The following is a 13,888-nucleotide window of genomic DNA, read 5'->3' on the forward strand; positions in this document are numbered from 1 at the left end:
TTTACAGTCGTTGCCAGCTATCTTTGCCTCTTAACCCACTCATGATTAAAATAGCTCATCAGATTATGTCTCTAACGCATCCAACTTTGTCTCTAACTCATCAGATTTGGTCTCGTGTTCATCCGATTTTGTCTCTCTATTTCAATTTTTTCTCGATCTTAAAATATTGATATTTAGAATGCTTATATATATGATGGATCTTATTTTTGCAAAAAAATATTTTTTAAAGCTGCCTTCCAAACGGAAATGAGGCAACATTAAGGATACATCAAAAAAGTGGTACTGTGCAAAACTTGAAAAATATACGGCAGCGTATGTAAACAAACCAAACAAATGACATTTAGCCGCTACGAAAATAAGTTTATATTCTCGAATTCACCGCTTCGTTGCGGATTTCGAAAACAAAAATGTATTCGGAAAATCGTTGGAAAAAAGTTATTAAGCTCAAGTTAGGTTTAAAGTATAAATTAACTAATCTTCATTGTTGTTACTGTTTAATTATCTAGAAAAACCAGAATTACCATGAATATTTACGTGTTTTCGGTAAGAGATAAAAACTGATGAGTTAGAGACAAAGTCAGATGCGTTAGAAACAGATTCTAATGAACGATTTCAAAGCTTGGTGCCTTTGAGACAAAACCACCTGCTTTCAAGGTAAAGTTTAGTGGCAACGACTGTAATGAATGGAATGTTCCAATGTTGCAGTACTTCTCTGCCTCGTGGGTGGATGGGTAGATATTACTTCACTTCGCCGAATCTTTCGTCGCCTTTGCGGTGGAATGCGCGAAAAAAGGCCATTTTGGATAATTTAATGAATGTTATCCCAGAAGATCGTTCTTCGCTCGCGAAACGGTCTCATAATTAGTAAATGTGTGGCCTGGATGTCGATAAAAACATTGTTGAACATGCTCACACAGACGCCCAGTGGATGGCTCGCGGTGCGGAAGGGAGCTGCACGAAACCTCCCGAACTATTCCAAGAATTCGCGATCGCGTAATACCACCACAAAACGACGCAAGAGAGATAACGTCATCTCATCAAGCGCACGCATCGACGTGCGTTTCGTTTCGTTCGGCATGGTGTGTGCGTGTTATGAGAAACGGCCGGTTTTGTTGTTTCCAAGAAATATGTTTATTTTCATCCTACATTCACACACACACGTAGGCACACATCGCATGTTGACCCTCAAAATTCTGAGAAATGTCGATGAAAGATGGAAGAGTTTTTAATCACGCGTCGCGCCTGGTTTGCAATCTTGACGTCGTCAATATGGAGAAGTGGTTGAGGATCATTTTCTCGTTAATGTATTACTGGTCTCTTATCAAATCTTATCTCTTATTGTTTTGATAACTGGGTGTGCTCTTTTCCATTGAAATCTAATTTTAGATATCTTTAAATAATATTGTTTAAATATGAAGCATATTTACACATGTCTTACTTCTTGCGTCTCAACGCCATGGATGGCTAATGGATGTAAACTTGAAAAAGAATGATCAAGCGCTCGTATGACATTTATTATGGTTTTTATCTCACAGTTTACCGTTGTTAAACAAAAACTAAAATACTGCTGACTGACGATGATAGTGAGCGGACTCAACTACTTCCATGCCGTTAAACATTGACGTTGCCGTTCCCGGGAAAGAAGGCTTAGAAGGAATGTGCCCCATGTCTATGGTGTACGTTTCAGGGGAATTTTGTTTTTTAATCATCCATATGCTGTTTTTGTCGGCTTTAGAAGGCCGTCATTCGTCCATGCGAAATCCTTTGCGGTTGAGCCACGCAGGGTAGTTTTATGATCGACATTACCGGGAAGCCAATCGATCGTTGTGTCCAGGGTCCGACAGCTGGGCGTTGGTGTATAGTTTGTTCTGCGAAACGAGACACGAACCTTGTAACCGGGTCGCTATTTCCGCCTACAAAGGAAGGTTAGTATTTTTCCGATTGAAATCGTTTCATCGGAATCCATTCGCGTAACGTTTGGAATTTTTTTTTTCATTTGAACATTTTCCTTCGTCTGTTGGAGTCACAAATTGCCAGTTACACAAGTTCCATGATCGAGTCGTTTCGGGGAACCAGGACTCTGTCTTTACAGGGTTTCTCCCCTGCATGCCACAACCGCACGGTCTCGGGCGAATGACAGTTACTCTACACATGGTTCCCCTCTGCAGGGGGTACCATCTTTCCATTATCCTTGTGTTGATTCGATTAAGTTTCCTAAATGCATTCCTGATAATTTCAATGAGGTACGGTTGCTTTGCTTCGATGGTCCGATTCCTGGTAGAGGAAAAATGAAACTCCATTCGAAAAGAAAAATCCTACCCACGTGTAAACGAAGGTGATTTTACAGCTGTTGCGTCTAACCTTTAGCTCGAAAGCTGGTGGTATTATCTCTAAAGCATCAAGCTTTGAAATAGTTCATTAGAATCTGTTTTTAACGCATCTGACTTTGTCTTTAACTCATCAGTGTTTGTCTCTAGCCGAACATATGTAAATAAACAGGGTAATTGTGACCACAATCATGGATAATTACTATGTAAAATAGACATTAGTTCATTTATACTTTAAAACTAATTTGTGCCTATTACCATGACTGTTTATAGATTTTCCAACACACATTTTATTTATACATTTTAGAATCCGCACCGAATCGGTGAATTCGGAGATATACCACAATCAATTATATTCATATTTACAATTATTGTAAATAGTCAAATTTTAAGGTAAACACAAAGTTGAAACACGAGACACGAGACAAAATCTAATAAGTTAGAGACAAATTCAGATGTGTTAGAAACAAAATCTAATAAGCTATTTCAATGATATGTCACCATCAGTAAGTGTTTAGTGGCAGAAAATGGACCGAATGGTATATGGAGTTTGTGTTGGGGGAGTCACCAAATAACCAGTTCGTCAATGGAACCAGAAGAAATGTGTGCGGGCGAAAATTAAATTATCATTTTCAGGTGAAAGTCGTCGGGTGCACTGAACCGAAGTAAAAGCAAAATAAAAACAATATTTAATACCAGCCTCTTCTGGCCTTTACTCTCGTGATTAATCAGTCCACACCTGGTGCTGTCGTTGTTGCCACGACGAGAGATTAACACCGGCTTCCCAAGAAGTCATTTTCGATATGGCGCGGATTTCTTCAGAATCCTCTTCCACCCTTTTGGTCATCGAGCGTTACGGTTCCGCGAAAATCCCAGCATGATTACACCCTTTGATCGAATATATTAATGTGCATACCACGTTCCTCGAACTCATCGCTTATTGCCGACCGAATTCCTGGGAAAGTGTGCGTATTTCACACCCGATCGATGGATGGAGAGATGGTCACTGGACACAAGGTAAATAAACGATGCCCATGCTAATCTGCGAATCGTGCAACATTCGTTTTTCGCCGATTTCCATCGAACTGTACGTGTTAGGTGACGTCTGTCTGTTTCCGAGGATGACATCCCAGCCGGGGTTCTAGAACTAAAACTGCTTTCTAGTAGATTCAACGTTCATTCAAGTAAAATGTACACACAGAAACCCGTTTCGATGCCGTAGGAATCTTGGGCTGCAAGAGTTCTCGAGATGATGATGTCTGCCGCATGTCACGTGCACATCTTTCTCCACGTCGTCCCATTTTCAGTGTGCGAAAAATAAACCTCACGGCCGCCGCGTGACACAACAGTGTCTACAAATTGCTAGTGGCCGACCGATCGATGCACTAGCCACACGTTTGTTTATTTGCTGCCATTTTATTTTCTCTCTTTCTCTGGTCCGAGGAGTTGTTGGTGTGGTTGCCTAGTGGAAACGCTTTGGCATTGAAAGTTTATCGACTAGCGTAGAAGATGGACAAATGGAAGGAAGAGCGCGGGAGTGTACTCAGTGTGTGCAAGGTAGAATGTTGGGGTTGGGTATTTTCCCCGTCGCTCCGACCGTAAACATTGGCGGCCTCGAAAGGGCGTGCACTACTCCACTGCACGAAAGTAGGTTATTTTCGTAGGAGTGCCAGCATGATGTAGTTGCGGTAGCCTAATTGAGACCGGACGGTGGCTAGACGGATCGACGGGAATCGTTGTTTGCTGGGTGGCGGTCTCTACCGGCGACTACACGACGTCGGTGAAGGCCACGATGAACCTCATCATCAGCATAGAGACCGCAGATGGTAATAGATAAACTAACTCGTCAAAGGCCGGCGTCGGGAAGTTTTGATTCCAATGCGTTGGCTGTTTAGTCATTACTTTACATTACAAATTGCCAACAATATCCCTAATCCGATGAAATCGCTTATCGATTCGGGGGCTCAGATTCTACCAAAACCCAAAAGAGGTGTGTTTTTCGGGTTCGTTCTAGGCGATAACCAAATAGAATTCTATGTCTTTATGCAGATTCCTCTACCTTTTTGGATGCCGTCCAAACAATTGGGTTAGTCGGGCCTAGTTTTCCCTTAATCAATCCATCGATGCACACACTAAAGTATGTTAAAGTATGCCTCTCCTGTAGGCCACCGTTGTCTGTCTCTCCGCCTCCGTCTCAAGGGCAAAAGGTTTCTAGCGCACCATCCCGGTAAAGATCCCATCTCCACCAATGAAACTAAGCTAAAGCGCACGTAGAAGTCGGTATAGATGTGTGTGTGTGCTACATGTTGTGTGCCGTTTGCGTGTGGCCCAGTTTATCGTCCCCACCGGTACCGAAGGGTTTTCAGTTTCGTAACACTACGCTAACTGAAGGGCTACTACACGTCGTGGTACGGAACGGAGCGTTGCTACGAATGGTTTTGTAGATAACACAGGATTTTAGTTTAGGAAAGTGATTACTTTTCAGAAATCAGTCCATGGTTGGTTTTTGGAATAGTTTGTGGCTTTAGTGAAGCGAACAATAACACAGTGCTAATATCTGTGGAAAGATATTGTGGCTATTAAGGATAACCGCAATAGAACTAGAATAGAGTTGTGTAATTCAGATTTAGATTCATGACTCTGAATGATTCTTTGCGTTTTAGAGGTTCATGAATCCCCAAAGATCCACCAACTGCCGAAAAGTGACGAGAAAAAAATGAGCAGAGGGTTTTTGGTCGCATGATCTACGCAATGGAAGAATCATGGGGATTCGTGAAATATGAAAGAAAAAAAAGAAAAATTTGATTCGATGACAGATTCGTTAAGATTCATTAAGGTTACGAAAGATTCATCAACCTTTTCGATTCGAATCCCACAAGATTCGTGAGTCCATCTGAATTAATCTTAGGTGTAACATTCATATGAATGAATCTCGCTAAAACATTCCTAGGGCACAACAGTAAACTAGAGTAATTAAATACTCGTGTAACATAAAGCGAAAGCTTACAAGAACCCACAATATGGGAACTGCGAACGTTCGCGAATGGATCAATTTTACTTAGCATTGACAATCATAAACGCTCTAGCAATAAATTTCCAATGACGAACATTAACTACTAACATCGCACCACCCGCTCGTGGCCGTCCTAATTTCGAAGAAAATCTAATAAACTTTAATCTCTTCCAGGAATCACCATTGAGGCCAGGCTAACCATCGCGAGTGTCGCGTCGGCCTATCCAAGGACACCAGCGGAGGATAACTGACGGACGTGAGAAGGAGAGGAGTGCCTGAACGTTACGCGCGGTTTGGTGAATTATCGGTTTGAAGAAACGTACGTGAAAGCTGGCGGTATCTTTGGGGAAACACACTTCAAACGTGTCTGAAGCAGACAGAAACGTCGGATTGGATGCCGAAGTAGGTTTAGCCAAAACATTGCCAAATGCGTACAGTCGTAGAGAGATTACCGAGGCCGCAGCAAGTAGGCACCGCTAGTAACCATTGGCAGTCGTAAACGGACGGCCGGACACGATACGGCGGGACACTCATGGGGGGCAAGCAAAGCCGCCAGCAGCGAGAGCAGAAACAGCAGCAAGCACAGCAGACGACGGAAAAGCGGAAACAGCGAAAGGACAAGAAGTCGTCCAAACGGGGCGCACGAACGACGACCCCTCCTGAGGAACAGCGGGCAAACGGCACGGGAGTCGGTTGCAACGGGGACGTGGTAGTAGTAGCAGCTGATGTCGCCGCGAGTGACTCGCCGGTAAACGTGACCGAAAGTGACGGGCGTCGCTGCGCCAACAACCATAACGGTACGGTGGGAGAAGACAGAGGAGAAGGAGCAGGAGGTGCAGGTTCCGTAACAACCATTACGATTTGCATGCTGAAAATGGAACCGAACGAGACGTCACCGATGGAGGACTGTCCAACCAACGGTGATGGTGACACGGTGGGAGCAGGTGCTACTGCAGCTACCGGCGATGTCGATGAGTCCGTGGAAGTTTCAACAGTGACACCAACACCTACCATCCCAGCTTCGACCGTTGGCGCGGAGTTGCTGACGATGGCGCCACCCCGATGTGGATGCTTTGAGAATGGTAATTGCAGCGGTCCCTCCGGAGGGCAATTCACACCGACGACGACAGCAATGTCGGTGACAGCGGCAAGCAACACAACCACACACCCGATCGTTGCTTCTGGCCCGATTCCGACGATCAAGAAGAGCAAATGCAATTGCAACGCCACACCGATACTGATCGGTACGCCCAGCAGCGCCACGATCGACAATCGGTTGAACAACAACAACAACAGCAACGAGCTCCGTTTGGCCGACAGTGGCCCGACGGTGGTCCTGACGATGCCGGGTGGGCCGACACCAACCACCACGTCATCGCTGGCGGCGGCAACGTCCGCTTCGATGCCATCGGCAGCTTCCTCGCTGACGATGTGGTCTTCCAATCTGACAACCGCCGTCAGCAGCAACAGCAGCGGTGTGGCGTCCCCTGCCCGGTCGCAATCGTTCGGCAACTTTATGCTCACCGCTGGCGGTGGTGGTGATTCCCTTGCCCAGCAGCTGCTGAACCGTCTGCGTCACCATCATCATCATCACCACCATCATCACCACAACCACCATCTGATGCATTTCCTGCACAACCATCATCACCATCACCATGGACCGATGGATGTGGCGCAGCCGGAACTCGCGTCCGAATTGGCCACCGGTGGGTCCAACACACCCGACTGGAGACACCAGGTGCTGCGCCAATGGAACCCGACCGTCCCGCCGACCGGTAGCGAATCGGTGTACGGTCTTTCACCGTCATCGCTGGCCAATCGCGCTACCGCCAGCGGCGGACCCGTTGTTGCACCATCATCATCATCAGCCCTAATCTCTCCCGCGACGCCCTTCATGGATATCGATCTGAAGGACAAACTGGAGGGTCTGGAGCTGGGGCCACGAACGCCCAACAACAATCACAGTCCACAGCCCACGGTGGACACTACCGGCGAACATCCGCGCACCGTCGGCGAGTGTCCGACGTGCTGCGCGATGGCAATGGCAGCGAATGGTGGGTCGGGATCGTCGATCGGTCTGGTCAACACCACCACCACCGGGACAGGTGTGGGAACAAACGCTACCGCCGCCGCTGCCACCGCCACTACCGCCGTCTACAATGGAAACGTTGGCGAGGTGGAGGAAAAAATTCTCAACACGGCCAATCAGCAGCAGCAGACGGCCGGATCAAGAATGTCACCTCCACCACCTGCGTCAGATGTCACTCCGCCCTCGACCGAATCGGCCACCGGCAGCACTAAAGGTAGGTTGGCAAAAGGGATCAACTGACGGCGAGGTTTTTGCAACCAACACCGCTCCTTGGAACCGATCTCTTAGCGTCTCAGTGATCGTGGGAAGTTATTTGACATGGTCATGCGCCAACTTTGCACCGTACCGAAGCCGACGACCACATTTATCACCATTCGTGCATGGTCTGCCTCCCGGTGTTACCGCACCGCTGATGCCTCCTTTTATCCGGTTTTTCGAACCCGCTACGCGCGGAATGATGTCTACCGCTGCTATAGTAGGACAAACTGCATACATACCGCCTTGGTTCGGTGTCGTTCTCTTGCCGACCATTTACGGGACAAGACCACCGCGAGCTTGGCGATGATGCAACCTGCTGGTTCCCCATATATGCAAGGGTTTTGACATTGGACTGTAGGATTTTAGCGGTAGTTTCCCGTGAAAGTCGTCGACTTGATTTTACAGGGGGCTTATTTTCGTCTATCCTATGTTATGTCTACATATATGTTATGAGTTCTTTAAATAGCGACTTAACACTAGAATACATTGCTTTGGAATCTTGCCCGAATGCTTTTTAGTGGTAATTTTGACCAGTATTTTTGAAAACACTATAACTTCACTATTTTTGAAGATTTTTTAATCCATAAACTATTACTTTTTAATACATTTGTTGACTATCTTTTGGCGTTTATAATTTGTGGATGTACCACTTCATCATTCCGCTAGCTCGGTGTAAAGCTGAAATTTTATAATTCAGTCTGTTATAAATCTTTTTCCATATGTGAAGTTATTCTTTAGCATCGATTCCGACACTTTGACACAATATTTTCTAGAAAATATAAATGGTTTTCGATTTCTTCTACGGAAATACTACACTGTTTGAAAGTATCAGAACTATTGCAAGGCAAAGTAAGCAGTAAGTCCCCGTCTCGTCGAAAGGTAACAAGAAAGCTTGCTTTGGAAACAGTTTTCTTTGAACATTTTTCATCCTCTGCATGAACGACCTTGCGTGGGGTTGCCCTTCCCGCCACCCCCTCTCTCGCCATTGCGCTGTGCTCCTTCGGTACCTTTGCCTTATCTGAAAACTACGCGAAACGCGGTGTCCCGGAAAGGCTCCACACCGTTGATCGTATCAAAGGAGAATGGAAAATTGTGAATTCAATTACGCGAACAATCTTGCGTCCGTCAACCGCCGCCCACCCGGCGACTATCGTCATTTTCTTGGCAATATAGTGGCGGGCGACGCTGTGGGGGCGTTCTCGTGTTCGCTCGGTCCCTTCGGCTGAACGACAACCCCCGGCTTTGATCTCGCGGAACGGCGCAGATGGGCGAATTTCCATTCCATTCCGGCGGGCAAAATGGGTTTTCCGCTCTCTCTCTTCCGGGAAAGTAGAAAGGAAAATGGTAACCTTCCGCGTAAGAGAAATAAAATAAAAGCCAATAGCTAACAGCGGCAGCGTTGTCCATGGTGGTGGTGGGAATATACAGACTGCCATCGGTTCCCGTGGGATGCTGTGCAATACCATTCGATGAAACACATTCCCCTTGGTCTCCGTGGCATCCCATTTCTACCGGTTAGCCTTCTTCCGGTGATGCGGAGAATGCACTTCGCTCCGACCAGCGTCATCTTCCTCGAACCACTCAAAGCCGTTCCTCAAAGGATGTCACTGGAAGCTAACGAGAGAAGAGAGGCTAAATGATTTTCCATTAGCAGCGCACAACACACGATGCAAGGGGGTTCGCCGAGGTGTGAGAAATGTGCATTGGCGTTTGATGTCCCGGTGAAATGGGTGGTAATTTTTCACCAGAATTAAGGTTGTCTTCAGCGTCCCCCGGAGAGGTTGTGTCTGATCCTGTTCGCCTCGCTGACGTGCTCTCTTGATTCCAGCGTTGAAAGGAAGGATCAGCGGAATTATTGGAAAAGGAATCTACTACCATCGGGGGAGGTTTATAGCTGGGAACCGGATGCAGTATCAAATGCACACGACTTCTCGTGCTTTCTATTCCGAGAAACACTGAGGTGTCAAGATGTTCGTTGGAATTTGCTGCACGTGTGTGTGTGCCCCGGGGCAGGCCCTTGTGTTTTCTGTGAACTTTTCAATTACCAGCCGTACATTGATTGATAGGTTATGGCTTTTTCCCGTGCTCTGAATGTCGTCTTCCATTTGGTTGGTGAAACAAGCAATTCAACAACAACACAACAGTTTCTAACAAAAATATCCCGGACCTTGGCGCACTTACGGTCCTTTGCTCGCCTGCTCGCTTTGCCAATAACATGACACACGCAGTTGATTGGCACCGTTTGCCTGCTCTTAGGTTTTCTACTTAGACCGTCGGACTTTGTGTTATCGGCCGTTTTCCTGGAATCGAGTTTTCCACGCGCTCGTCGCCCATCACGGTTCACGGTGGAGGAACAAAGAATTGGTGGAACCAATGGTCGGTCAAGTAGTGGTAATACACAGTTGCTAACGGTAGAATGAAATTTGCGACGTTTTTCGCAGAATAGAGATATTGCGGTGCTGGTATAGTGAAGGGGGAGGGGTTGCATACCTTGGGTGAGACGCAGGTGGTTCTCTGGCTGGTATCGCGTAAAGTTCGCTCGAGCGCACCGGGTTCGCATTCCGGATATTTAGACTACACGCTGCTGTTATGACGTTAGCTTGCAACGAATTCTTGGAAATCAAACCACGGGAATATAATGTACAAAGTCGCTGCTTGGAGTTAAGAGAAGAGGGGGGGTACGTCTTGTGGCTTGGAAGGATCGGGCTGGAGCCGGGGTGTGGTGTATGTTTGCTTTTGTGGTACATCGGATCCAGACATGATGTGGTTGATGTGTGCACACTTTTTGGTGCGACGTCCCACGTAGACGGAAAAGGAGTCAGTATGAGGAGCGGGGTACCATGGGGCGAAACTATGAGCTCTCTTAGGTCTTCCCCGGAACCCGCCCAGAAAGGTGAGTCAATTCTGGGAAAGTGTTACCCGTTATCAGCACAAGCGAACACACTCCAACCTGAAGCCAGGAGGTACTGAAAGAGTAGGATCAACCTACGGAGGACCCAACCGCCTCCCTCCGCCGCCTTACCCCTATACGTCACCCTGTGCATGTTCTGTTGCACCATTGGTAATGGACATTTTAGGTCCGCTTTACGCCCCCCTACCCCAATGTGCTGAAAAACGAATTGTGTTACAGGTTAACTCTTTGAAGTGTTCTCGGACTCAAGTTTCCGCTCCAGCTAGCGTCGGACGGCTTCACCGTCCACTAACCGGAGCTAACGGGGTGTGTGGTGTGTTGTCCGATTACCACCTCCATCCGGTTGGAATTTCCTTCCAACCGAACGGTGTTTGCACTGTGTAGGCATTTCTGGCGTACGTTCAAGGGTAGAAATGATATCCTATCCTGGTGTAGAGTCATGGGTTATACGGTTCGGCATAGTTATGCATTAGATAGTCGTGAACTCGGACTTGTCTAACGATATGCGTCCTTCGTGATCGGTTAACGAATTTCAAATGCTTGGTTGTATTGGGCGGCTGCCAAACATTACATAGATCATCGTTTTTATTATGTTCTGAATTGAAACATCAATATTAACCTATTGCAGATGATATATGAGAGCAACTTTAATGGAGTGCTTAATCTGATCGATCGTGTCTGATCCTCAATTTCAATTATTGATCGAATAGAAGTTATTTTCTGTAAAAGAACTCAGTAAAAGAACCTTTGGAAAGTGTTTGGTTTCCTTCTACCCGAACATCGAGAGATGCTTTCGCCACTTTGGCTAAACATTCCAGTGGTCCACTAAGACATTTGACGGAAATCAGACCACTCAACACCGCCGGCAGAAAGAAGCAGTGTGTTGTTTCTTAATTTGTCATTAATTTTGATTTGTCAAAGTCTCTGCACGGAGGAAGACGAACTTCAATTGGATTGGTACCTCCTTACAAGCCGTGAGACAGAGGAAAGTCGGGATGGGATTCAACCTCCGTTGAGACCTCCGGATAGGGACAATCTTTGCCACTTCGTTCCCGAGATCCGATTACCGTAACGAACCGCGTCGGATTCAATTGTCCGCTTGCTCTCTTGCGTCCAAAGGGGCAGAAGCGATTATCGTCGGCCGGAATAGAAGAAGCCTGATTTTGATTGAATTAAAGCGTTCAATATGATAATTGAGCGGTTCCTAAATAAGACCCCCAACCCCCTTGTTGCTCCACACAGCTTATTGGTGTCCCCTAACTCCGATGTCTAGAAATTGGAGTTGAAGACGCTAGAGGCTCCGGCAATTGCTCCGGGTTCTGATAATGTCTTCATGAGGGTTTTTTTTTCCTGGCCCTCGAATGGTTTATGTCGTGCGTTTTCTTATCAACGTTCTGCAGTGCGTACGTTCGCCGTACTCCAAGCACCAGCGGCCATATACCCCATCTCCTCTCCCGGCCCTTCGTCATTCCCACTACCTCTTTGCATTCATAAAACCATCTCCCAAACGGGGCCAGATTCATTGAGCAAGCATTTTTATGAATGAACTCCGGGAGTTTGTGATAAGACGTGAGTGAAGGAGATTGCAATGGTGGGACCAAGGGCACGGTGAAATACGTGTCGCTACCTAGTACTATTAAAACTACGAGCCTAGGGAGGGTTGTGAGTAAACGGAACAGATGAGTAATGAACTTAGGTTGTACGAACTGGTTCCATCGGAGGGCGCGCGATAAATGGTTACCCAATCGGAGCGCGAGCGATAAGAACTTGTGAGGCAATGTTCTTGCTTGCCTTTATTGGTTGTAGTGAAGCTCCGAAAACTAATTTCGTGTTTGGTGATAAGCAACCGGAAATAGTTTTTTTCCGAAGAAGTCGGATATCGATCATGGTTGAGACCTAGTAACAAGTGGCATTGCCATTGACAATCCTAATAAGGTAATGTGAGGCAATATGCCACTCCTTGAGTGGAAAACTTGTCATTAAAACTCTTAGATGTATTCACAAAATGGCCCAAATAAGGAGTTAAAGGGGGTTTTAATTACAGCTAATTATTTGTCGAAATGTTTTCGTCGAGAGTCGATATTTTTTGAGTATCAACAATTTCAACACAAGGTAGAACATGTCAAGAAATCTAGTTAAAGGTGCTTCCAACCCGAAATAAAAATTGGATTTGCTTTAATGCGTTTTATATCATATGTTGAAATGCTGGTGTATCAATATCAGAACATCAATAATTATTTGTGGATGCAGAATACGGTACAACCTTGAGTTAATTTTGCTGAACCAGTCTCATACTGCACAAATTTGGAACTCTCTAAATTTACAGCAGTACATTCGGTTCAACATAGCCCTCTGTGCATATTGCCTCCGAGTGAAGATGTTTTGATTTTTGTCTACCACAACTACAATGCAAGGATTATGAAGCCAATCCTGTTCAGTATTCGTTAGGTAACACATCGAGGTACTTTTTGAATGGATGATGGCAATATTTTATTTTAACTCTTGTTTTTAGGCTTAAAGTATTATAGGGAAATCGGTTGTACGGTTTCAGCCTTAATTTTATTTATCTTATTTTCTCTTTTAAAATCTTTTTGTAAAGCTGTTAAGTTCACATAGGATGTATTAGACACGCCAATGGGCATATTCTATTGCTTTGATTGGATTTAAATGGCGTAGTGCCGGTGGATTTTACCTCACCCTTTTACTGCATCTTACAAACTATGCATATATGGTTATAATCTACCATGAACAATTTGATGAAAGATCAACGTTGCCTAGACCTGTTTGAACTGTTTGAACTGTTTGAACTCCTTTGGGTATTCCCAGTTTTGTGTTCGAAAAATGTTTTATCGTTTTGCTGATAAGCGTATCGCAAAACGGTGAGCAATCAATGCCCAATTGAGTGCGTACACAGAAAGAGTCGGTACTAATAACCATGTAACTAACTTTAACATGCTTTTCTTTTTTGTATATGACTACCCCACCCAGATTGCATCGGGAAGAAGTCTATAGATTATCGGATTTCCCAGATCCGCGCCTGTCAGCTCCGAGTTCCAGTTGCTTATGATCGGCGTGGAATGAATGTGTAGGTCATTGAAGCAGCAAAAGAGGGTTGGTTTGGTGGTTGCAGTATGCACCGGAATCGACACAAATGGCATTTTTCAAACATACCATGTGTGTGTGGTATTTCCTGTTGTTTGCCCGATTCTGCCCGAAATTAATACGAAAGAAATGAGCAATAAAAGTGTGCGATGCGATGATTTGGCAACACACTCGGTAGATTGCATCAT

General features: G+C 45.7%; 1 protein-coding gene across 2 annotated transcripts in view; it reads left to right on the plus strand.

The window, feature by feature from the left end:
* The window catches only part of LOC131261131 (mucin-19), a 47,681-nt gene that overhangs the window by 17,909 nt on the left and 15,884 nt on the right, over positions 1 to 13,888 (plus strand). For both annotated transcript variants that reach the window (XM_058263053.1, XM_058263052.1), the window contains exon 3: positions 5,515 to 7,643. In XM_058263053.1, coding sequence (XP_058119036.1) covers positions 5,873 to 7,643 — 1,771 coding nt within the window. In that variant the 5' untranslated portion in view covers positions 5,515 to 5,872. The remainder of the gene's footprint in view (positions 1 to 5,514; positions 7,644 to 13,888) is intronic.

Source organism: Anopheles coustani, chromosome 3, assembly GCF_943734705.1.
Source record: "Anopheles coustani chromosome 3, idAnoCousDA_361_x.2, whole genome shotgun sequence".
Taxonomy (NCBI): Eukaryota; Metazoa; Arthropoda; class Insecta; order Diptera; family Culicidae; genus Anopheles; species Anopheles coustani.